Below are 25,316 nucleotides of genomic sequence, written 5' to 3' on the forward strand. Positions count from 1 at the left end.
AAAACCCAAAAAAAAAAAAAAAAAAAAAAAAAACTCAGGTTAAACTCTATCCAGAAACAATTCAAACATAACACTAGTTTGCTCAAGTAGCTTTATAAATACCAATCAAGAACATCTAGTATTTTCGGCTTCCCGTCCGATGTAACTTGCAATCCAGCTGCAGCTGGGTCTATCCCAGAATCTGAAAACAGACAATGCATATATTACAAATAAATTCAACGACTTGAGCTTGAATTAAACCTAGATATTAAATATAAATTCACTGACTCGATCCTTCTCTTCTGATAATGAAAATTTTTCCTTTTCCTTTTCCTTTTCCTTTCTTGTCTACCAAACAGAAAAAGGAGAAATGTGATGGAAATGAAATTACCGAAGATGGCGATGAGGACGCCGCGGCCATCGAAGTGAGGGTGAGATTCGATGAAGCGATCGGCGGCAATCTCTTTCTTGGGCATGAGGGAAGCCAAGAAGGTAGACTCGTTCAGCTTGAAGTTACTCAATCGACCATTATCGTCTCCGCTAGATTCGCCGAATGAAGAACCAGGCATTGCCCTAACGATACTACTCGTTCTTGTTCTTGTTCTTCTACTACACTCTCTTCTTGTTCTTCTCGGTCTTGGTTTCGTGCTAATAAAGCTAATGTTGGGTCCTCTTGTGTTATTAATACCAATGATGAGAAATGGTGGTGGTGGGGTCAGTTTGGGAAGTTTAATTAATAATGGGTTTTGCATTTTTTTTTTTTTTAAGTGAGAAGGGGTGTTTTGGTAATTTTGGAGCGGCAGTGGCGGAGTGGCGTGGTTGTGAGTGGTGTGGAGGAGTGGTTTTAAGGGACAGGTGGTGGTGAGTTAGAGAGAGTTTGGGTTTGGTTGGATATGGTATGGGTGGCGTGCTCTCGTTTTGTGTGAAATTACTGACTTTGTCCTTGTATGGTAACATTATGACATTTGTATCCCAAAGTGGCACTGTCCTGGTGTGGGTCCCAGTCGAGTCTTCATGAGTTGGACAAAATAAAATCTTCAAATCATTGTAGTAATACATTCATAAACTAATTTATAATAATTTTACATGTGATTAATTTTTTATTAATTTATTTTTTATTAACAAATCACTTATTACGTTAACGTTTGTAAATTTTTTTATAAAAAATTTATATTTCTAATATTATTCAATTATTTAAGTAATAAAAGGTTAATGTCACGCTATATTGCATAATTTTTACCATAATTTATTTAAGTGATGGGTTATGAATGACTAAAAAAAACTATAATAGTGAGTCTATAAAACTTTATAACTTCAACAATCAGGACTTACCACATTAGCCGTTATTTGCGGCAAATACTGTGCCAACTAGACTTTTTTGATTAAGCAAATGCATGGTTTATACATGATGACGACGATGATGATGTTGTTTGGTAATAGTATTACTGTGCTTCTCGTGAAATCATTGGGTTAGAGATTCCTCCGAGTTAAAGGAATCACGTGGACAGAGAATATCTGTTAACAGTTTTCACTCTTTATTAGGCAACATAAGTAAGATTCTGAGAATTTATTCTTTCATTTGGTGGGTAACATTGAATTCCTCGTGCTGGGAAAATCATCATTCAATTGTGAAAAGATGTACTGTACACCACAAATATCTCAAAAGAGCCACTTCAAATAAAATATCTCAAAAAAAAAAAAAAAAAGGAAGAAGAAGAAAATAATCAAATCACCGAATCAAGACTTTCTTTTTCTTTTTTCTTCCTCAATTTTTTTCTCCAAGTATAAGGACTTCTAGTTTCTTTATTTTCTTTTTAGAAAGAGACCCGAAGGGGATGAATATTATTCAAACAAAAACTAAATTATTGTTGAACACATCCTAGTGGTCTGGAGAGATATACTCCATCCAAACAAGAAGAGAATCAGGAAGCTTAGCTCTTCTAGTAAGTCTATGAGCAACATGATTTCCTTTGTCTTTTACATTGTTCAATTTGATTTTAACTCATAGTTTAGGGGATGTTTTTACATTTTACCCTAAAAAATATTAACAAGGAAAAAAAATTAATAAAAACAAACAAACATAATCTAAGGGTGCAACTTGGGCTCAGAGTTCAAACTTGGAGTGAGGCCTTTAGCATGCCCTTAGACTATGTTTGAGAGTTTGAAAGAGAGAGGGTGGAATGAAATCAATACAACAATTGAAGGAATTAAATATTAATTTTTTTTTTTTGATTCAATTGAAGGAATTATTTTGAGTTACAAGACTCATAGTAATATTTTTATTTCTTTTATTTTGACGTTTGAAAGGAAATGAATGGAATAAAAAGTAACCTTATTTTGGATTTGAATGGTGTTGATACCCATTTTCGCAACTCATTTCATACAAGCCCGATTCAACCAAGCTCAACTTCTTTGTGGGCTCAATTCATGTATTATATTTTATTTTATTCGTTTAAGCATGGCCCAACCCCATGCAACTTATTGAGGAAATTGAAAAAGTGTGGTTTGGAGGGTATGGGTCGGTTCCTTTCGGATCTTTTGCATGAACCCAACACATGCATGCTACAAAGTGAGTAAGGGAATACTGGTAGCACCTCAAGCTCACGAAGGAGGCCTTATACCCGAAATTTCTACCCAAAATAACTTTTATGCTCTGGCTAACTATGGCCTAAAGTTTCTACCGAAACCCCTTTTTCCTTTAAAAATGGTTGGCTCTCATTAGCCAACTTTAGCTGTTAACTCTCATTCAAGTGAGCCTTCGAATGGTTTGAAATAACTGAAAAGGGGGAGCCAATGAGGGTTTAGTCAAGCAATTCCCAAATCATGTTAAAAGTATGTCAAACTTTTCCATAAACAAAAGCAACCCAAGCCAAGACACCAAATTAGTGTCATGAGGGATAAAAGCCTCTTCTACTACCAAAAACCCAGTCATTAATAACACCCTAAATTCTATATAAAACTCTCTCTTCAACTCAAAAACCAATCAACTACGTTTCCCCCCCCCCCCCCCCCCACCACAAAGTTGAAACTTTAAAATAAAAGCTCATTTAGCCGGTTAACATCCTCGCAAATCTGAAGTTTAGGGGTAGAAATATAGGTACATGGAAACATTCCCTCTCTTTCTCACAACCTCTCTCAATTTCCTCTTCTTACTAACTGTGGGTCTAACTTTCAAACCTATTGTGTTTCATGAATTTTTATCATTTTTGTTATTGGCATTTTCATTTCTCTCTTGTTAAAGCACCATTAGCCTTTATTTACTAAATATTGGAATTTTGGACATGATTCTCTATAAATAAGCACTTCTAAAGAACCCAAAGAGAGATATGGGCTAATCTTGCAATTTTGGCCTTCGTCGAAAAAACGTCCCCAACAAATGGAAAGAAGGGAAATTAATTTGTTACTATTATGCTTGTTACTTGATAAAAATATGGGCTTAGGCATTTAAAAACAAAATTGGGATTTTATTATATTATGTGGATTTCAAAAAATAAAATCATTAAAGTATAACTCTCTTTGGCGATGAGCAAAGCATGAACCCCATGTATAACTCTTTTATTTATCGTTTCCTTCCAATTTGGAAGGGAAAAAAAATGGTGGCCTAATGGAGATCCATTCCAATCTCTCAATTCTCTCCCACCAAACAAAGGATTTGTTCTTCTCCTTAACTTTTTTTTCCTCCCCTTCTTTCCTTTCCTTCCATCTTCTGTCCAACCAAACATGTATCAATTGAAATATCCATTGAAGACTTCTACAACTTACCTACAATTATTGTGTTTGGTATAACTGTTTGAACTCTTCAGAAATGGTCTAGTTATAAATTTGGACTTTTTTTTTTTAATATAATTAAGTTATAAATTTGGACCTAATGAAAATAATTTATTCAAGTGCACTTTCTAGGAATTTTCGTTTTCCATATTTAGGAGCTATTATCTTTCTTAACGTGTGATTATTTCTTCTTTTGGCTAGGATGTTTTACTTTCTTTCCCCATTCTTTTCAGAGACAAGTTGATATCAAACACCCATAGAATGCAGCAATTCTGCTGATGTAACTCAAAACAATTATTTCTCAATGATGTACATTACATTTCAAATGCCTATGGGATACAAAGACAATGACATTCAAAGAATAATCTGTAGTCAGTTGTGGAAATTCAATATTGTATTCTGTTTCTTTGTCTTTGCCAACAAACCAAATAGGCCTCTTAGTTTCTGTGTGTCCGGAAAAGAATTAAAATCAATGAAGCTTTAATTGACTAAGTGAATTAAAAAATGTAGAACATGTAAAATATTTCCCTTTTTTTGCTTGTTCCCTTATTTTCATTGTGGAAATAAATGTCATAACCATCATTGTGTATAAAGAATTACTTTCACTATCCCCTTCTTCCTTAAAAAGCTACCAAATAACCAAGAATTTGAAGAAGCTTGAGAGAAGCACTTTGTCCTTTCAACAAACTTTGATTCTTAGCCGGGACCTGCACTATTTCTGTTTGGGTCAGATTAATGGAAAGAAGAGAACCTTGTGCTCCAATAAAGCTATGAAAGATACCTGAACTTATACAGATTTCACCTGAGTTGATGGTATAAGGTTGTGGCAGGTACTGTCACATGGATATGCACAGTCGATCTCTTTGGAAACCCTTCTGCTGAAGTACCAATCACCTACTGCTTCTGCAATGGTCTGGCAAAGATAATTCTAGACTTTAATTACAATGCAAATAGCTAAGATTCTCTAAGCTGATAAACTTTTGCAATTATACAAATTATGCATGCACTCATGTATTGTTGGTCATTTCCATTGAACACAACCTGTAATTTGGCTGGTAATGCAATGACTGTGAACAAAGTAACAGATATCCCGATTTTACAACTAAACTTTGCCACTCATTGAATCCAAATCAGACTGAGGTATCCAAGTCTGTAATAAGTTAATAACAGTAACAAATAGAAAGAGAAATAAATTTGCCTGTTGATTGGATTAGATCTTACTTTAAAACAGGTTTGAACTTGCAAATTGTATCACACATCAGTGTAAGATTTTAGCAGTCTCTGCTCATATGGTTGGATTTGTATACAGTCATGTGTGCGTTTGATTATTTGGGTTGTGGACCTATCTGATTTAAGTATTTATGAATATTGAATGGAAAACAAATTCTATTTGCCTATGCACATGCTTAGTAAGAAATCAGAACACAGAAAGGTTTACAAATTTTTTTTCGAGCTTATTCAAGATCAAATAGATAATGTAACAGAAGCAAGTGTCATGAAATTAAGGTAACTCATGTAGTATTGGTAATTTGGTATACACTATACAGTGATTCATATCATGTCCAGCAGGTAGAGTGTAACTTAGAAGTACCTTGTTGTGAATTCTAGGGGAGTCAACTCCAAACCATGTGTCTTGTGACTCACTTTGGCAATGAGCAAAGCATGAATTTATGAACATCCCCCCACTTATTGAATCTTTGAGGAACCCTCGCAATGCTAAAAGCATGTCACGCCTGAAACCTAAACAAAAAAGGGGGAGAGGGTGACCAGATTAAAAAAAAAATTAAAATTGAATTCAACAACTCAGCTTTTTATCCAAAAAAAAAAAAAAAAAAAAAAAAAACTCAGCTGGTCATGATAACTTGTGAATTTAATAATTCTTTTCTTTCTAGTGCCTGAAATTTTTTATGCCGCTTAATGAAGTCTGTTTTATATTCATTCAAAGAAAGAATTAAATAATAACCTTGCAATGTTTCTATCTGGCTTGCATCACATGCTGCCGGATCCTGCTTGCAACGATTCCAGTGTCCATGCGGATCAGCAGAATTTGGCACCAATATATTATGAAACTGTTAACATCAATATTTTTACTCGGTGTAAGATATAAATCAACCAGAAGTTCAAAATGGATGCTATGTGATCTAAAACCATGTAAGGCAGATAAATGTCATTACTTGGAATGTATCATATGCTGAGTTCAAGATAAAAAATGGTGTAGTGATGAATTTCAATGCATACTGCGGGAAGAAGCACTGCACAACAACAAGATAAATATCAGAACCATATCATTTACAGAATAAAATAAGGAAATGAGAGGCTAAAAATTGAGGACCTCTGCAAGGACCATACCAATTGAGGCGTGTTAAGGGAACTGGTGCAGTTTGTATCCAGATTCTGCTCTACCCCCTGTTAAATATATTCACAATTCACAGTCAAATGGAAACTTGTACTTTTTATTATTGTTGTCATATAAGGAACCACAGTAGTTTCCTTATTCTGCAACATACACAGTCCAAGATCTAATTATATTAATTTAGGATATTTCTTGTTCTTACTTTTATGTAGTTACCTTTATTTGAACCTTTGGATTTTTGCATTATAATAAATTCATTACTTTCTTTATCTACTGCATATGATGCACATATTTTTCATAAGAATAAATTCCTTCACCCCTCCCCTGGCCCAAAACAAAAGTATTGAGGAAAAGAATTCATTATCTCAATGATGGCACAAAGAACCATTTAGAAAGCTATGTTAAACATGATACTTCATATGTGCAATATCCAGACCCTCTACAGTTGAAGCAAATTTTCTTGAAAATAAAAAAGTGTCACTGAAGGTTTATAAAACATGCAGCAAGTGCTTCATAGCATAAGTCATGGAAAGAATGTCGTACCTGTAGTGAAACAAGATTTGTATAGAAGGTCCTCATAGTGCGCTTCAAACTAATATCTTTTCTGTGGAAAAGGAAAAGCAAAAAATGTGACATTTGGATTGGAAAAGATAGAAGAGGTGCAAAATTTCAGTTTCATATTGATTTAAGTATTTAACAAGAGGGAAACTTACTCGTCAAGAAAGAATCCAGCATCACCTAGGCACTTCACACTGGCATTCTTTGGTAAGTAGTTGGTGAAGTTATCACAATGTAAAAAGGATGCTAAACCCCCAGCAGAGCATCCAGAAAGCAAAGCCTTTAAAACAAAATAAAAAAGAAGAACAAGATGAAGCTAATCATTTAAACTATTATTCAAGTTCACACCAATCTTGATAAAATATTTTGTCAGGTAACCCATTGATCATGGCCTCATAGAGTGTACATAAACCTTATTGGCACTCATGTACATATAAGAAGCTCACAGATATAAATTCATCAATTTATGCAACTTTCCAATATCTAGACATGTAAATTAAAGAGGAAAGATCAATAAATTCACCTAGGATTGGGTTTTATTACCTTACGCGCACTCCCCAAACCTTTTGGTAGAAGGTCAAGAATGATTGCTTCCCAAATCTTTTGCCCTCTGAAATAAATCAATGACGTCTGTCATTTTTTTTTATGCAAACACACACAAAATGAGTTAAATTAATCACTAAATTCAGTACAATCCATGAGCTTTTACAGTAAAACAAAAAAAAAAATTTAGGTTTTATTTCAACTCTGCCTCTAAAATGGCTGCCAACATTGTTTACCTATTCGTTTATAACTCTCTCTCTTTTTATGGTTAACATTTCTTTGAACCTTTTGGCCATCATAGAAAAGGCATTTTGAGATTCATAAACAACAAAACCAACAGGAATACTTGAGAACAATTCAAACCATTAAGCCACAACCCACAAATATGCCACTCCAGGGTACTGAAAGAGTGATAATACATATAGATATACAATTTGAATTGCTATAAAACTTTACTGCATTTGATAAATTGGTCACTCATAAATTAACAATTACTCTAAAGGTTAAGCTATTAGAAAATGATGCATTTTAATCATTTAACCATTCTTCTAACGGTCACATTAACATACAATACATATCCAGTGAGCTAGAATTTGCCCAGGGAACAAGATGTTACCTATGCAAGAAATTGAAAGAAAAAGGTTTAAAAAACTGACTATGCTTTTTTGAAATGCAATAAATAATCGCTAAGACAGTTATACTGATTGTCTGATTCCAAATGAAACTTAGTCTGTGCCCAGTTGAAATTAATATGGTGTACATACATGATCAGAAGGCTGAGTTCAAAAAACTCCAACATAAAAGAGTTGATTTTCTTTTGTGATAATTGTATAAATAGTTTTCTATTTCAAGTTGTACTGAAATGATACTAACAATCTCTTGTAAGCACTGCTAAACTCTAGTAAAGTTATGGGTAAATCAAACTAAGTCAAAAAGATCCCAAGTACTGAAGGCATTGGATAAAATTTAGCCAAAAGTTTGGTTGGAGACCAATTTTTTATTTTGCAAACTATAAAGCATGCCAGTAAACAAGAGCAGCAGATTATAACAAACTGGTAATTAAAAGGGAAATGTTTTGCTTATAGAATTACCTCATTTTGGAATTTGGCATCTCCAGTAAATGAGGCTCCATCACAATATCTAAGCTTCACACGGTTCCAATTGTAAAAATCTGCTCAACATTTAGCACAATGGTTATTTCCCTATATTATGTAAATACAAATGAGGCAAATTGTCCTACTTTACCCTAATAAGAGAAAGGCCAATTGTCCAAAAGAGAAATGTAAATCTAGAAATTCTAGACATGGATGAAAAGTGAAAAATGTTTGGCTCCAAACATGTTTGGAGCGTTAGGCTTCAACAGTAGTTCATACTTAATTGGAAGATGACAATATGTCCCCGACATGTGTAATGTAATGCTTTTATATTTTATCAAGTTAGCTTATTTCAATTTATTTGGACTACAAAAACCTGTGACACAATTTCTCCAAAGCTATTCAGCGCAAGAAAAAAAACTCCAACAACAGGACATGAATTAGAATAGAAACTATTAAGTCAAAACCCAAGCACCATGATGTTGTTAGACTAACTCTTTGAACTAGATCTACTGGTTCTACCATGCATGAAATTGCCATGAATGGAAATAGGGTCTACACTCTACACATTACATGACTACATACAAATTCTTCGCACCAATTCTCTGCATTATCTTTTGTGATGTTCACACGTTTATTTCTTTCTTTTCTTTTTTTGTCAATGTTTCATGTAACAAGGGAGGGTTCATAAAATCATATGAGAATTAAGGTTGCCCCAACTTATATCCTAAAACACCAAAACGCATGCTAGATATACTTCTCTAATACATTCTTTTGCTTTGAAAAAAAAAAAAGGTATATGCTGAAAATCTAAGAAGTATGGACATGAATATGGTTAAAGATTTAAGAGCAACCAAAAGCTCAATCCAAAGGAAAGCATTCTACTTGAACTATAGGTCTAATAACCATGGTTTAGTGTATTATTAGTCTAGAGTTTAGTCTCTTATAAATTTCTCACATTGAGTTAATTGTAATACATATAATTTAGCATCATTAATATGTAACTATTTAGTGCTTTCCTCGTAGACGTAGGACATTAGACTGAACTACGTAATCTTTCTGCTCTCTCTCTTAGATTCTAGCATGGTATTAGAGTCAAGTCAATATCTTTGTTAGACCAATCTCATATTGCACAAATGTCCTCAAAACTCTTCTACTCAACTATGGGAAGAATAAGGCCTTGTTTGGTTTAAAAAAATGGTCACTCATCACTCAGTTTTCATCACCCATCACTCATCACTCAGTTTTCATCACTCATCACTTATTACTTATCACTCATCACTTAAAACACCCCACATTGTTTGGCACCATCACTCACTTGTCATCACTCAATATTTTTCAATTATTTGTGGGTCCCATACTTGTACCTTGTGTAGCTTTTATTTATTTATTTATTTTTTCCTTCAACCCCCAGTAGCTAAATTCACCAAATCCAGTGAGAAAAAAAAGAAAAAAAAAAAAAAAAACAACCCCAAACTCACTGAAACCTAGGAAAAAAAAAAGAAGGATGAACTGAAGACCGAACAGTGAAAAAAAAAAAAAAAAGAGAAAGAGAAGAAGAACTGAAGAAAGGAATCATGAAGAGAAAAAAAAAAAAAAAAAAAAAAAAAGGAATGACTGAAGACCGAATGTGAGAAAAAAAAAGAAAAAGAGAGACGAAGACTGAAGAAAGAATCAGTGAAAAAAAAAAAAGAGGATGAACTGAAGACCGAATAGTGAGAAAAAAAAAAAAAGAGAAGACGAAGACTGAAGAAAGAATCAGTGAAGAGGGAAAAAAAAAAAAAAGAAGAGGATGAACTGAAGACCGAATAGTGAAAAAAAAAAGAAAAAGAGAGAGATGAAAGGAAGAAAGATCAGTGAAAAAAAAAAAAAAAAAAAAAAAAAAAAGAACGGCAGACCAACCATTGAAAAAAAAAAGAAAAAAAAGTCAAAGGTCAAAAGTTGCGACTGTGGGTCCCTCCATGTGTGTATAATTACAAAAATGCCATTGAGTTATGAGTTATGAGAATTGAAAACAGCTAAAATGTGTTTTCAGTTTCCATAACTCATAACTCAAAAATCAGAGAATTGAGTGATGGAAACTGAGTCACGGATTATGAGTGATGGTGTCCAAACAAAAAAATTTTCCGTGGGTCCCACAAATTTTGGATGATGAGTGATGAAAACAAAATCATATCACTCAAAACTCACTCATCCAAACAACACCTAAGCCTCATTAAAGGTCCCACGTGCTTGACATGCTACCAGAACTTCTAATGGTGATCTCACACGCTGCCATATCACCTAGAAAACATGGGTACAGCTCTAGGGCCACCGCACCCTCACCGGACTCGCAGCAATACGGTGGTGCTCCTCCGACGCGTTGATTCGGCCTTTTTTTTTTCTATTCGAGCTTATATGCGCTAATTTTGGCCAATTCAGCTTCGATTTTGGCCAAAACTAGTCGAAAATCACTGGCGAAATCAGCAGAAATTAGCCGAAATACATGTTAAAAAAATAATAAAAATAAAATTGTGGGTTGTATTCTAATTTATGAATATCATGTTTTAGTTATTATCTACTATTACTCTTAAATTAATATATATTTACAATTATATGAAAAAGTATGCTTAATAATATATAGAAAATATAAATATAAATATTTTTAATAATTTTTTAATCGCCACACCTTACTTTTTAAAATATTGTCAAGTCCTACACCCACCCCTATACTCGAATCCAGAAACGCACTCATGCATCATAGCATATCACTCCATGAGTCAACAAGTTCCCTCGTGTGCCTCAATCTACCGCTACGTGTCAACACCTAAATGTGCCATGACAACACTAAGGCCACAACAGTATTACACATTAGCGAACTTGCCACATCATCCTACTACCACGCCACTACTCATTCAGGTTTGGTTGACCCAACCAACCTAGTTTAAATCTCAAATTAGGTCCTTAGTTTTAGTGCTAATCCAAGCCGAATTTGATTCACTATCTGAACTAGACCAAACCACTGACTAGATCAAATCAGCCTGTTGACTAGAGTTGACTTTATCCGATGAAGTGTATCACACTATGTTTTTCGGGTAGATTCTGATTTTGCGATTCATTTTTCCATAGGAGACACCCAAATCACACAAATTAACCCATCTCTTAGGGGCTGTTTAATAACATTATTTGTATTTTTTAAAAATACGTGTGAGTAAAAAAATATGTGAAAATACATGTAATGTTGTTTAAAAACTGAAAACATGTGTTTAAACACGTATACGACCCTTAACCTTTTTGGGATCAACAGCCTATGCAAAAATAAGTCAACTCATGCACATGCTTCGTCATAAATGCCATCCTTTGCCAATGTTCCTTGAACCCTTGAAGCAACCATCCTCAAGCCAAAGTAGCCCCTTCTTGGTCACTGATGTAGCTGCTCTTAGGTGCTCGTAGCCGTTTTTCAGCATTCCTCCATTGCACGTGCTTCACTACGACATCACCCTTTGTCGATGTGCCATAGCCCATAGGCCTTTCAATGTAGACATCCTCTGACCATAACAGCCCTTCCTTGGTCCAAAACATGAGCAAGCATGCCCAAATTCTATGTATCCAACCGGTGAAGACCCTTTAACTAGACTCGGTTAAGTAACAGGAATCAAAAAATTTATAGAAATTTTCACACCATTCTTCACAGAGGATTGCCTATCACAAACTTAAAGAACATCAAAGGGGAAAAAAAAAGCGATAAAGTTTATTGAAAATTTTGTGTGATCTGTATACACATGTTAACGGGACTGGACCAAGTACAATAAATAATAATGCGTGCGAGACACAAGGACAAGGGGTGCAATTGTCGTCTTATAAAGGAGGCCCACTCCCACAGACAACAAACAAACTGAAAGGTCAGATTGTCGGATGAAAAGAGAACTGGGCAAAAGCAAATAGCTGCCATTGCCATTGCCAGCTTTTACTTTCTCAGCAATAATGCCAATTATTCACGTGAAAGAGACAATGGAGAATGTGAAAGAACATGGCCCATGTCAATGAAATTCATTATAGATAATAGGCACCAGTCCAAAATTGAAAATTCCAAATAGAAATTGGTGTTTATAATAATTTTATAATTCGCCTTTTATACATGTCTTTTGTTTTAACAGTATCTTCTAAAGTGTCAAACTCTTTTCTTTCTTTTTTTTTTTTTTCTTTTTTTTTTTTTTAAATTTCCCCTGAATCCTAAACTATTTATTATAATAGACCATTTGCATTGTTAATAACTTTAATTCAAATTTTTAATATAATTTTTTAATACATCAAACCAAAATTTTTTTAATTATTAAAAGAATACAGTTTTTTGCTTTCAATCTCAACTTTTTTATTAGATTTTATAAAACACAAGCAAAACAGCTATTTTCTATCGCTATTGCTTTTGGGGGTGCTAAAGTTAGCTGTAATTATTGGATTTGGTGGTTCATAAGATTATTTGTGATGGGTAATTTAATTATAAGATAATTTCATAAGAAATTCCAATTAAAACATAAGATGGGAAGATTAACTACTTAGCACCTTAGCAGTTAGCACAATATGATTTTTAATTTTGACTTCATAAAACTACTTAGGCAGTTAGAGAACTATTTATACATGCCTGGATTTAGAGAAGCATTGTTGCTTAGAATTCCAGAAAAGACTTCATATTTACTCATGAGACTTGTTGATCCTCTGCGCGTTTTGGCTCTCTCCAAGCATGATTGTAAGCTGTTGCACCAGCCACCACCCTGTAATATAAAAAGAGATTTAAAATACATTTGGTACATTAAATGAGAAAAAATATTTAACTACCCCATTATTATTTCACTGAAGTATGCAACATTTTAATTCAGAATTCAAATGAAACAAAATATACATTATAAAATCAACTTTATTTCAATCGCAACTTATCATTTTAAGAGGTTATATTGTAAATACTATTCGCTTTTTATTTATTGGGTTCATAGTTTCTTGAATGTATAGTCTAATTGCTAATAATTCTCTCTTGAGAAATTAATTCGGCTTTGGGACCGTGGGGTGGGTCTACCTTTGCGTGATAAGGAAATGAGTGATTTCTGAGGCCCATTATAAATCACATCATAACAATCCCTTTGTGCAGAGAGGACTTTTACTACAAGTCTACAACAACTTGTATGTGGGAGCTATATGCAACTTAGCTTTTTTTCCTCTCAGCAATCAATATGGTCCATTGATTATCAAAAAAAAAAAAAAAAATCAATATGGTCCGTTATATGCAATTATGATTTATGCATGCTTATTTGGAAAGAAGACTTATTATACACCAACAAATATGACAAAATTAAATTGGTATGTTTGATAGGATCACATTCATATAGCTGTATATCATTGTGTGGTCACGAGAAATTGTGTGTTGTTCAGGCTGATTTGGCCTCCGTTGATTAATGATTAAGAAGCAGGATTCTCCAAAAAAAAAAAAAAAGAAGACAAATTGGTACTTCTATTCTATTCACTTATCTCCATTATTAATTTATTTATATACCAATCATACCACGTCAAATCTACCGATCACTTAATCACGTCATGTGAAATACATTTTTATCAACAGCCAACCTTTTCTTCTTCTTTTTTTCTTTGTAATCAGAGAAAAAGCTATCTAAATTTGAATCCAAACAATCATAAACAGACTACCTAAAATATTATCTGTACACTTCAAGGTGATGAGTTCGAATTGGCTTTTAGTTTATTTGTTGATAACTTCATATACATCTTTTTTTGTAAAGTCTCATGTTTAAATATATATATATATATAACAATATTTTTATTTTTTTTTTAGCAAATAAGCAAATAAATTTCCTGTGAAAGACAAATCCAAACTTTTTTTTTTCTAAGTAAGACTAATTCAAATTTATTGTTTTGATTATATTCAAACTCGGAACATTGTTATTCAATGTATTATGCGCTTAAATTAGACTTATTTGTTAAAAGCTAATTTACTTCTACATTAAAAAAATAAATAAATAAATAGCTTTTTAAAAAACTGCAAATAAACAAATAAGAGTCAATCTAGTATACACTCTTTTCTAAGTATGCATCACACATATATAATCTTAATCATTAACATATTATTATAAAATTATATTTTAATTAAAACATTATCGCATATTAATCATAGAACTACAAAGTTTTCCTCTATTTAACAAAGTTATATAACTCATTAAAAAATCAAATAACTAACAATATATATCAATGTTCTTTTCAAAATATCTTCAAATCAATATAGGGATAAACTTTTTCAACAATAAAAAAAAAAAAATAAAAAAAAAAAAAGGAGAGAAAAGTTTGGATCTAAATCGATTAGGAGAACATTTACTAAAATCTATTTACTAAATCATGTCAAGTATCAATCACACAAACCTAATGGGTTGACTTCATCCATAAAAAAACGAAAGCGAATAATGCATGGCCTATCGCAGAAGCTAACATAATATCGGCCAAGCCATTTGGTGCCCACAGTAATTAATAATTAACATATAAACAGTGACTCAATGACTTGCACAGAGACATGCACAGAACACTAGGTACCACATTGTACAGTGCAACACAAACTCCTTCACTACCAGCCAAATCCAATCCAATCAATCATCCCAAAAGAAAAAACCAACGAACATCTCTCTAAAACTAGCTAGTTGTCAAAGCAATATTCTTCACCAAACTCCACCAAAACCGATCACTGAACTCGTGAGTACTATCATTACTGAAATGGCCGTTCTTGATTTGTCAACAACACCACACCTAATTTGTTTTGTTACTAACTACTCCTATTACTATCACAGAAAAGTTTCAGAACCCACCAATTTTTTCACAATAATTAAATTGATAAGTTTTCAATGTTTTTATCTAAACGCTTGATATTAGCAACAACCAAAAAAAAAAAAAAAATGCTTTTATCTAAAAGCATTACTTTATAACTATCATTAAACCATCAATTTTTTAAAATATTTTCTCAAAAATTTAAAAAATTGTTAATATTTTTTTAATTTTTAAAATATTTTTTTTTCAAAAATGAAAATTACTGTACGCCCGTAGGGCACATATTAGGAAAATCACTTTTGCTAAAATATGCGTGTACTTGGACTTATTGTACTGTTGCAACAAAATAAGAAGCAAAAATTACCTCGAATTGTAAAAGCCAGTTGTTTTTCCCAGCTCCAAATCCCCTGTGAATATGATACGCTGGCAAACTCCCATCCAAGCAAACTACAAATTTTCCCAAACAAGAAAAGAAAAACTATGATACCCATCAAACCAAATATAAAGAAAAACACAAAAACAGAATGTAAAGCTTGAGATTAATCTGTTTTCTTACAGGCATGGAGAGCAGAGGCGTTCCGAACCAGAGTCATGGGCACGAGAAGCCGCTGCTCTTGCCCATGACATGTTAGCATTAGCAGAGCCACCACAACTGCAACTGTTACATTCAAACTCGTCTCCATCATCTTCATCAACTTCACTGATTTCTCAGATTCTGAAACGACTAGAAAGAAAGAACAAACATATATATCTCGTTTGATATGATAATATATATGCTGTTTCTGTGCTTTATATTATGCCACATAAAGAGATCTCAGTCTCTATCTCAATATATAGTTTCCGAGTATATAGGGGTTGAGAAATATCAAGATAGTGTTTTACGTAAATTGGACTGTGTTTTATGATGTGTATGTGTGTGTTTGTTGTGTTGGTTTTTTTTATTTAAATGAAAGTTGGACGATTCAAGAAAAATACTGAATGACAGGTTCTGTTATTGTGAAAAGAACAACTGAACAAGACATTATAAAAGCAGTGAAACTTTCTGTTCATTTTTGGGAAATTTTTTTTTTTTTTTTGAGGAAAATTTTTGGGAAAGTTAAGTCGGAATAGTAAATGACTAATAAGAAATTAAGAATGTGTTTTAATTTATGGTTTATTGTGCTAATAAAACAAATTCGGTAACTGTCTGTTTAGCAATCTAGCTTTTATTATGCAATTTTTTTATTTTTTTATTTTTTGCTTAGATATTAAAATCTAATTTGTTCCACACTTTTTACCAAATAAAAAATTTTTTTAATAATATATTAATTTTTTTTTTTAACAAATAAGTTAGAAAAAAGTTCATTCTCAAAAAAAAAAAAAAAAAAAAAAAGGTTAAAGATGCCTGACTATTAGAAAGCGAATGGGACCACCACAGCCTAACGATGGTTGTTGATGATAATGATAGGCGGTGGAGAAATTAAAGTTAAATAAAGCTTTCACCAATCCTACCCAACATTAAATTCTTAGCATCAAAGTAAATGAAATAAATAGAAACTTATAATAGAATAGAAATCGTATGTATTAATTTATATTTCATCAATTATAATTCTATTTGTGTATGATTTTTTTTCTTATTCTAATCATATTTGATTGTTTTATAAGTTAAGAAAAAAAATTATGTAACAAATTATGGTTGAGGGAGCGTAAAAAAAAAAAAAAAAAAAAAAATACACAATAAGAGATTTTTATTTCTTAAATTAGACAATTGCATGCATTAGATTTATTTCCATATCAAACATGGTTAAAACCGTTGATGGTATCATGGTAGGTCGCTAAGTTGAATTGAATGGAAAATTCATGCGTAACGGGCAGGTTTAAGAATTGGAAAGAGTACTGCCTAAGCATTTATCAGCAATTTATTATGGCGTGTACTTTTGAGGTCCAAAAATGCAAAATTGTTACCAAGGTGTGCAAGGTTTCTATTGGATTGGTTTTCGGATATGGTTCAATCAAACCCAAGTTTTTGATCATATTGAGAAATCTATAATCCAACTCTACAGTTGGATATTTTGTATATCCAAATAGGTTGAAATACATGTTTGATCCTATTTTTAAGGTGGAATAAGAAAATTATTAATCTCTTTAAAAAGCAATAGTGTGAAAAAATATATATAAAAGCAAGTAAAAAATGCAATTGTTATATTTTCGTTAGTAATTCGATTGGTTGATATTTAAACGATAATCCAACGAAAGTTTATGTTTGACAATTTTAGTTTTCTCATAAGAAACTTGATCAATCGAACCTTCAATAGCGGAGCTATGACTTTTTTTCAAGGGGGTCAGACTAGATATGACAAAAAATAAAATAAACTCAAAGAATAACCTACTCTTCTTTTTTTAGATTAAGGTAAGTTAGATCACAAAAGATAATTCATGAATCTAAAATACATATTTTGAATGTTAATCTAGATTAATTTTGAATGCCTATAATTAAGTGGTAGTTATTTAAACCTGGAATGATGGACGTATGGGTACAAAATTGTTGAGGCATGTTACTCCTCTATTGAAAGAGATAGGGAAAGAATTTCCCCCAACCCCCTTTCAAGGCTTTGTTTGGGAGTTTGTAAATGAATAGAATAAAATGAAATGAGTAAATTACAAAAAAAATGGAAAAAAAATATGATAGAACTAATCTATCTTAATTGGATGTTTTAAATAAATGAGTAGTTAAGAGACTTGTAACACAACTGACATCTTTTGGTATTTTGAACAATAATGTTTAGGCTTCAAATCTCTTATTTCTCATCTATCAAATAAAAATGGAAAAAAAAAATGGAACAAAGCAAGACCCTTTGGGAGTACCTTCATAATAAATGGGAATGAATGATTTTGTTGTTATTGTTATTTCTATATAATTAGTAATAATAACAATAAGGGTTTGTTTTGGCTTATTTTGCTGAAACTGAAATTTTTTTGCTGAAAATATATTGTAGATAAACGTAAAAATTAGCTGAAATATTACAGTGGGACCCATAAATAGTACCAAAAAAATACAGTGGGATCCATTAATAGTACAAAAAATAAGCTGAGTAGTAAAATAAGCTGGCAAAATTAAACCATGCCAAACGCACACTTATTATTATTATTTTAGGATAAAAAGCAAAAAGATAAAAGTTCCAACAAAATTCCAATCATGATAATGACTTAAAGTATAGCTCGTTTAGAGTGAGAAAAAAAGACTCAGATAAAAAAAAAAAAAGGGATAAAGAATAAAAAAAAATGATGAAATATCGTTAGGTAAAGTGAGCAAATAATAAGAGAGGGGTATTGCATAAAATTTGTAAATTAGAAATGGAAATTATAAATAATTTGGTCAAAATTTCATTATATTCTATTTCATTTAATCTAATTCCACTCAATTTCGGGAACGAGAAATCGGACTTTTGAGAGGAAAAAGAGGAATGAGTATTCCTTTCTAATTATTCTATTCTCTCTCATCTCATTTGAAAACAAAGGCCAACCAAGGACATGGAATGAAGATTAAAAAAAAAAAAAAAATCAATTCCTTTCACTTCCACTGGTTTCTCTACTCTAAATGGGCTATAAAGGTAGCAGGAGAGAAGAAGAAAAAAAGATATAAACTAGAAAACTAAATCAAAGTAATTTTGCATTGTGTTGGATTAGATTGCCAATTTACCAGAACAGACAACCCTCATGTATCTTAATTTATGATAGGACTCTTGGCTATCACAAATTAAGCATGATTCCAAGAAAGAAAATTGTGAAACCTGGCTATAAAAGAATTTTGTTAATACTGAAGGCTATCACTAACGTGTGGATACTAATTTTGCCAATTCAAGAGAAAATCTCAATTTATTTAATTTTTTTCAAACCCCCTTTTGTGAGTATTTCCAAAATTTAACCGAGGATCTAATTGTACATTTTGATAGAAGAGGAAATAAATGGAAATGAAATGAATGAATATAATTGTTTTGTATTTCTTTAAGATAATGAATGTGTAAAAAGTCTAAAAATAAATAAAGCATACCTCGAGTTGTTGTTGTTCAAGTGATTTGTGGCGAAAATCCTATTGCAAAACTATAAGATATGAATGAATTCTTCTAGTCCATAGCCTTCTCCTCCTTAGAAACAATTTGATGGAGAATACAAGTTTCTTTTCACGGCTTTATAGCAAAGCTATGAACACAACAAAAATTTACAACATTCTTAGATTAACCTACAACCTCTCATATTCCCAAATTATCTATCATTCCACGAGAATCTAGCCAAAAAATATATATACTCGTTCAATTGCTTTCCTATTTATGACTCCTTTTATCAAGGAGTATCTATTAACTGAAAGTCATCTATTTAACAAATAAGTTAATACGTGTCTATAGAGAGAGAGAGAGAGAGAGAGAGAGAGAGAGACTGGGTGAGTCTTTTTCCATCACTTTTATTATTATAAAAATAAAACAAATAATAATTAAATAATTAAAATAAAATGAATCCTAAATGGATTTCCTAAAAAAAAAAAGTTCTTTGTTGGTGTGAACAATGCCTCTTTTGGTGGTTTCGTATATACTTAGAAAATCCACTGGACCACGAATTCTTTCGCATAAGCAATAATCTAACTCGTTATCACTTTCAAAACTAATGTATTAACTTTTTGAGTCTAGACCAGCAATTGAAGCTACTGAATAATGCTTTGTTTTGCCTATATGAGACTTAAATTGACTTGATTTTGGATGTGTTAAAAATTGCCTATGTGTTATTTTTTGACGACATAATAATGTACTGTCTAACAACATTGTTTGCTTTCTATTTTCTTTTTTTGATAAATAATTTGTTTTCCTTTTAAAATTTTACAAAGTCCTAGCTCAATTAATATTTGTAAGCTGAAATACAATATTTTTCACAACCTATTAGTCAAGTTATTGATTTTCACATGGACGAACTAGCCAAAAAAAAAAGATTTTTACACGGATAAACCACTCACACTACTTTATTATCTATTGTTTAGAATTTTACCATCTTAGTAATTGTGAGAAAAATTGATGTATTTATATGAGTATTATTTAAGGGGCTTCCCCTATTTGGGATCCTCATTTTTTTGGTTCAAAAATGCCCAAAAATCCCTATATTTAAATAGAGACAAAACAAAAGGACAATCAGGTAAAAATACAACTCTGACTCCCACTAAAATATTGCCTAAAAAATATGGTCACTCTCCTGTAGATTTCAAATTTCTTTATCCACTTATAAATTAGATTCTCAAAATAAAAATTATATATAAAATAAAAACATAGATATTTTTTTTTTTTTTGGCTACAAAATAGGATCACTAAAAAAAAAAAAAAAAAACCTCATTGCACGCGTGAAGCACATGTGATGAGGCTAATTTTATAACTTAATAGTATAATAAAGGCTCTTGACAAAGCATATAAGGGTCTAATATCATTGTTTTTGTATTGCTTTCGTTAATTTTATTTCGCCACAACCATATGCATTCTAAACGGCTCATATTTTATTTGAGTTGTTCTAGAATCACAACTCTATCGTAGTAGACTGTGAATAACTATTTATCACATAAATCTATCATTTTTTCTTCATCACTCATATTTGTGTTATCAAAATTGTGGCAAAAAAAGGTTGTAGTCCTATATTTCTCAATTTGACTGTTTATTGCTTGCCTCAGAGATTTCAGTTTTCAAAGAAGCTGACAACCAAATTTCCAAGGACAGAGCAAAAGCAAGTGCTTGATGATCTCGGGCTCACTCTCACACACATGGGTTGTTGAACAGATCTTGATCTTGATCACCTTTCACTTTCATAAAGCAGAATTCCAATTTACATATATTCCATTGGCCCATGTATATTCAGTTCAGAGCTAGCCCAGTAAATTCCTTATTGGGCTCCAACAAACCATATTTCTTCAATAGTTCTAAGTTCTAACTTTTTGTTTATCAAAAAAAAAAAAGTTTTAACATTTTTTTATAATACATTGTTTTCACTATTGTAATTGTCTACTGTCTTCTTCTTCTTTTTTTGATGAATATGTAACTTTCTACTGTCGGCCTAACCACATTGTCTACAAAATATTCAAATATAAAATTTAACCCACTAAAAATTAGAGTAAAATGAGATTGTCAGGACTTGGGAAGCCACATGATCCATTTGTGGATAATTTTTTATTTAAATTTTGGAAGGAATGCTAATCACTTTTATTTTATTTTTATTTTTGGAAACAAATACTAGTGAGTTATACAAACTTTAACAGCTCAAAGGCAACAATTAAATAGTCTATAAATTGATTACAAAAAAAAAGTTTATAAATTAAATGTGATAGAGATGACCAAATTGGGTAAATTTATAAGTTACCCTTTTGTTCAATTAGACTAATCCACCTTTCCTACCCCTCTCTAAATAAAAAAAATACCCCCTAATATATATTTTTCTCCCAAAGACCACTTTTACATTCATACACACAAAACCTCATTTCAATGAGCTCCTTCTCACCCTCCATGGGATACTCGGTGGTGGACTCCATGATTTGAGGCATTAAAAAGAATAAAAAAAAAAAAAAAAAAACCCCCACTAGGAAGTAAAAAAAAAACAAGACTTTATTTGGTAAAGGTTGTGAAAATACTAAATTTTAGTCGAGCTAACGAAAGGACTCTCGATATTCATCTGAAAACAAAAAATAGAAAGAAAAAAAAAAAAAAAAAACAAGTTAGTTGAGCTTCAAAGACTCTTGATATTCATAAAACAAAGAAAGAAAAATGAAAAAGAAAAAGAGTTTCTTTTAAGAAAGAGGATAAAACCTAAAATAGTGGGGTCACACAGCAAATTAGCAAAAAATCTTAGTGGGGTCACACGGCAAATTAGCAAAACTATACTCTCTCTCTCTCTCTACGACCTTTGTTATACATTATTATACTTTGATAGTTTTTGATTACATTCAGCCCCCGAGAAAAAAAGACCACACTCACACCAAGCCAAGGTTTGATCAGAGAAACACAGAGAGAGAAAGAGAACAGGTTTTTCAAATTCTTCAAAGTCCAAGGTGAGTCCTTCTCTCTCCACAATTTCCACCTCCAAAAACCCTAATTTTCCCAGCTCCAATAACTTCTTCTTTCAGATCTTCATCTACATATAGAATTTTTTATGTATCCATTTTTGTATATGTACTCACACACATGCATCAGTTCTTTTTGTTTATCTTGTATGCTATAGATGTTGGGTTTTCTTGGTGGGTTCTGATAATTTGTTTAATTAGTGGGAAAAAGATTCAAGAAAAAATGGGAAATTTTAGATTTTGGGTCATTATCTCCCTGTTTGGTTACTCAGAAAACTAAGGAAAAGTAAATGAAATGATAAAGTTTGATTCTTTTTTTATATTTTGGGGGTTAATTCTATAGAATTAGTGAAATGGTCAACTCAGTATTTTAGACTCAGTTGGGTGGAGGGATGTTGCTATATTGGGTCTTGGGCAAGAATAAAGATTTGGAATTTGGAATTTCAATTCCTGTTATATTCTTACTTACCCTAAAAAAAATGTTATTTTGCTGGAAAAAAAGTGATCTTTGGGCTAAATAAGAGTGAAGTTTTTTATTGATTGAAGTTTTCTGCTGATTTTTGGTGGAATAGATTCCTTTTCTCTTAGTTGGGATACTGGGGTAGCTTACTTAGGTGAAGTAAAGGACAAAAGCATTAAGGTTTTGCATATGCTATTCTTGATGTTCGTAATGTAACTTTTTTTTTTTTGGGGTCATTGAGAAGGGAACTGAAAGAATGGAAAAATTGGCTTTGCTAGGATGCATTAGTGTAGTGGTTTTCCACTTCTGAAACAAAGGAGAGAGAAAGAACATGAAAATTACTTGTGAGAATGCTGGGAAAACATGTATGCATTAGATGCTCTTGGAATCAACCCTTTTCATGGAAATGTCGAGAGTTTTCCTTTTGCTTAATTTTTATATTTGAGTTTCATGTGAAATGGATAATGCCAAAATAGATTTCTTATGGCTTTTTCTTTGCCCAAGAATTCTAATTTTTTGAGAGATAATATTCGCATGCACTCTTACATGTTTCTTTTAATATGATTTTTTTTGCAGGTTGCATGGACTTCTCTGGTCTGTGTTTATCAGAGGGCCAATGCAACTTTGGTTGTGGAAATTGTAATTGTTAACTTCTTATATTGATACTTATTTGTGCAAAAAGACTAGTTTAAGATAACAAATTAGAAGGAACTGTGTATTTGGTAAGTCATGGAGTCTTTGTGGAAGCTTTTATATTTGCTGGAGCCAGCACCCATTACACTCATTGTGACGGCAGTAGCTGTAACATTTGGATCTGCATTTCGGGCTCTAAATTACGAGAAAGAAATGGAGCGAAACCGTGACTTGTCTGAGGCATCCATTACATTAGATAGGTCCCAAGCACTAATGATCCCAGTAATGAGCTCTTGCAGTTTGCTGTTGATGTTCTACCTGTTCTCTTCTGTCTCACAACTCCTTACTGCATTTACAGCCATTGCCTCTGTTTCATCACTTTTCTTTTGTCTATCTCCACACGTTGCATATCTGAAGTCACAATTTGGTTTGACTGACCCATATGTGTCACGCTGCTGCTCAAAGTCGTTCACACGAATTCAAGCTTTATTATTGCTGGCGTGCATAGGTACTGTTGCAGCCTGGCTTGTTTCTGGCCATTGGATATTGAATAATTTATTGGGCATCTCCATATGTATTGCATTTGTGAGCCATGTGCGGCTTCCAAACATTAAAATATGTGCAATGCTCCTCGTTTGTTTGTTTGTATATGACATATTCTGGGTGTTTTTCTCCGAGAGATTTTTTGGGGCAAATGTCATGGTTTCAGTGGCAACACAACAAGCATCAAATCCTGTTCATACAGTTGCTAATAGTTTGAGTCTACCTGGGTCGCAATTGATAACAAAAAAGCTGGAGTTGCCTGTGAAGATAGTTTTTCCTAGGGATTTGTTGGGTGGAGCGGTTTCTGGAGGAAATGGTTCAGACTTCATGATGCTTGGTCTAGGTGACATGGTAGACATCCTGTTCTTTTAATTGATATTATATTACTTTAATTACTTTTATTTTTTGCCAAATTTGGGAGGTCTACTGTATTTGACCCTGTCACATTTTAATCAGTATCTTGTTGCAATTAATTTTTCTGCTGACTGTCATCATTGTATATGTACTACCAAACAATATTGAAGCCCCCTCATACTATTCTATTAGGCAAGTTATACTTTAGGGCATATCCATAAGTTTTAGTTTGTTTTTCCAGAGAAAAAATTTCATTGTGGAAGATCCAGCCATGTGTTTATCACACTCTCTTGGTTTATTAAAAATTTGTTTCCTGATGTTAAAAAGTATTAAGTGATCCATGTTTTAAAACTTCACCAGGCATTGATATTTGTTCTGTTGTTCTATGATTTGCTAGACGTGCTGTGCCAAAATATTATGTTGTGTTCTTCCTACTCTAGGTTCAGGTTGATATCATTGGGGTAGCATTCACTTATTTTTGTGTGTAGTAATGTATCACATCCTCTTATCTTTTAATTCGCTCTCTAATTTGGTTGTTACTTCATGCAAACTACGTTGTTGGCACTGTTGACATTATTTAGTTAGATGCAAGCTTGAATTTATACTCATACACTCATGAAATTTGTTAAGCTTAGAGATCCAAGTGGATATTAATTATTTCGTATGTGGATCCTTGATTTTTTTTTTTTTTACTGAAGGACAGCATTTTTTTAACAAAATTTACTCATAACATCATGATTTGAATTGCATAACCCACTTACCTGACAATTCTTCACCTTATACTGCATAATTCGCTTTTGGCCTCATGCCCAGTAGATTATTATATATGGATCCCCTTTGAGCTAGCCTTGAGCTCATTTCTAGTGAGGTAGTCATAGTTTGAGGTCACTTGACTGGTATTCAGCAAACTTGCAAATAGCTTGAACTCAGCTGGTGGAAGTTATTCCCAAACTCAATAACTTAACCTATTTTTGGACAAATTAAAATGCGGAAAAGCTGGATGTGATGTGCTAATGAAGGACATCAGTGAGTAATGCTTACTACTTAGGAGGAAAACAACTTCTTTTCGAGTATATACTTTTGCTTGTGACACATGCAGCAAAACTTTTGTGATATATACATGCTTTTGAAAGATGTGAAAAACCCCAATGAAACCAGATGTTCTGGCTGGGAGAT

General features: G+C 32.4%; 3 protein-coding genes across 6 annotated transcripts; 1 reads left to right on the forward strand and 2 right to left on the reverse strand.

Moving 5' to 3' along the window:
• Positions 1-92: 92 nt before the first annotated feature.
• On the reverse strand, positions 93-794 carry LOC115961259 (tripeptidyl-peptidase 2-like). The gene is made up of 2 exons (XM_031080265.1): positions 371-794; positions 93-181 (listed from the first exon to the last, which is right to left on the reverse strand). Exons 1-2 carry the CDS (start codon positions 729-731, stop codon positions 93-95), a joined length of 450 nt encoding a protein of 149 aa, XP_030936125.1. The 5' UTR covers positions 732-794.
• Positions 795-4,028: 3,234 nt separating this feature from the next.
• LOC115962085 (pectin acetylesterase 9) lies at positions 4,029-19,239 on the reverse strand. Of its 4 annotated transcripts, XM_031080959.1 has the most exons (14): positions 19,121-19,239; positions 15,647-15,814; positions 15,455-15,537; positions 12,917-13,046; positions 8,293-8,372; positions 7,202-7,288; positions 6,814-6,938; positions 6,644-6,704; positions 6,097-6,153; positions 5,922-5,999; positions 5,711-5,816; positions 5,339-5,487; positions 4,550-4,660; positions 4,029-4,454 (listed from the first exon to the last, which is right to left on the reverse strand). In XM_031080959.1, exons 2-14 carry the CDS (start codon positions 15,780-15,782, stop codon positions 4,368-4,370), a joined length of 1,290 nt encoding a protein of 429 aa, XP_030936819.1. In that variant the 5' UTR covers positions 15,783-15,814; positions 19,121-19,239; the 3' UTR covers positions 4,029-4,367. The 4 variants fall into 4 exon arrangements, with proteins under 4 accessions (XP_030936819.1, XP_030936818.1, XP_030936821.1 ...); XM_031080958.1 differs by lacking the exon at positions 19,121-19,239 and having other exon boundaries at positions 15,647-16,092; XM_031080961.1 differs by lacking the exon at positions 19,121-19,239 and having other exon boundaries at positions 4,366-4,459; positions 4,529-4,660; positions 15,647-16,093.
• A 2,752-nt stretch (positions 19,240-21,991) lies between these two features.
• Positions 21,992-25,308, forward strand: LOC115960909 (signal peptide peptidase-like 1). Its single transcript, XM_031079912.1, has 2 exons — positions 21,992-22,138; positions 23,187-25,308. Exon 2 carries the CDS (start codon positions 23,340-23,342, stop codon positions 24,156-24,158), a length of 819 nt encoding a protein of 272 aa, XP_030935772.1. The 5' UTR covers positions 21,992-22,138; positions 23,187-23,339; the 3' UTR covers positions 24,159-25,308.
• The last annotated feature ends 8 nt before the right edge of the window (positions 25,309-25,316 follow it).

The sequence above is a fragment of the Quercus lobata genome, chromosome 9 (genome assembly GCF_001633185.2).
Source record: "Quercus lobata isolate SW786 chromosome 9, ValleyOak3.0 Primary Assembly, whole genome shotgun sequence".
NCBI lineage: Eukaryota > Viridiplantae > Streptophyta > Magnoliopsida > Fagales > Fagaceae > Quercus > Quercus lobata.

What these genes read in the sequence shown, in the direction of transcription:
- LOC115961259 (XM_031080265.1), bottom strand. Translation starts at nt 731, where the DNA reads ATGCAAAACCCATTATTAATTAAACTTCCCAAACTGACCCCACCACCA. An exon ending in CGTCCTCATCGCCATCTTCG is followed by an intron (nt 182 to 370) that starts GTAATTTCATTT and finishes GTCTGTTTTCAG; the next exon opens with ATTCTGGGATAGACCCAGCT.
- LOC115962085 (XM_031080959.1), bottom strand. Translation starts at nt 15,782, where the DNA reads ATGAAGATGATGGAGACGAGTTTGAATGTAACAGTTGCAGTTGTGGTG. An exon ending in ATGCCAAATTCCAAAATGAG is followed by an intron (nt 7,289 to 8,292) that starts GTAATTCTATAA and finishes AAAAAATGACAG; the next exon opens with ACGTCATTGATTTATTTCAG. An exon ending in CAAATCTTGTTTCACTACAG is followed by an intron (nt 6,154 to 6,643) that starts GTACGACATTCT and finishes TATATTTAACAG; the next exon opens with GGGGTAGAGCAGAATCTGGA.
- LOC115960909 (XM_031079912.1), top strand. Translation starts at nt 23,340, where the DNA reads ATGGAGTCTTTGTGGAAGCTTTTATATTTGCTGGAGCCAGCACCCATT.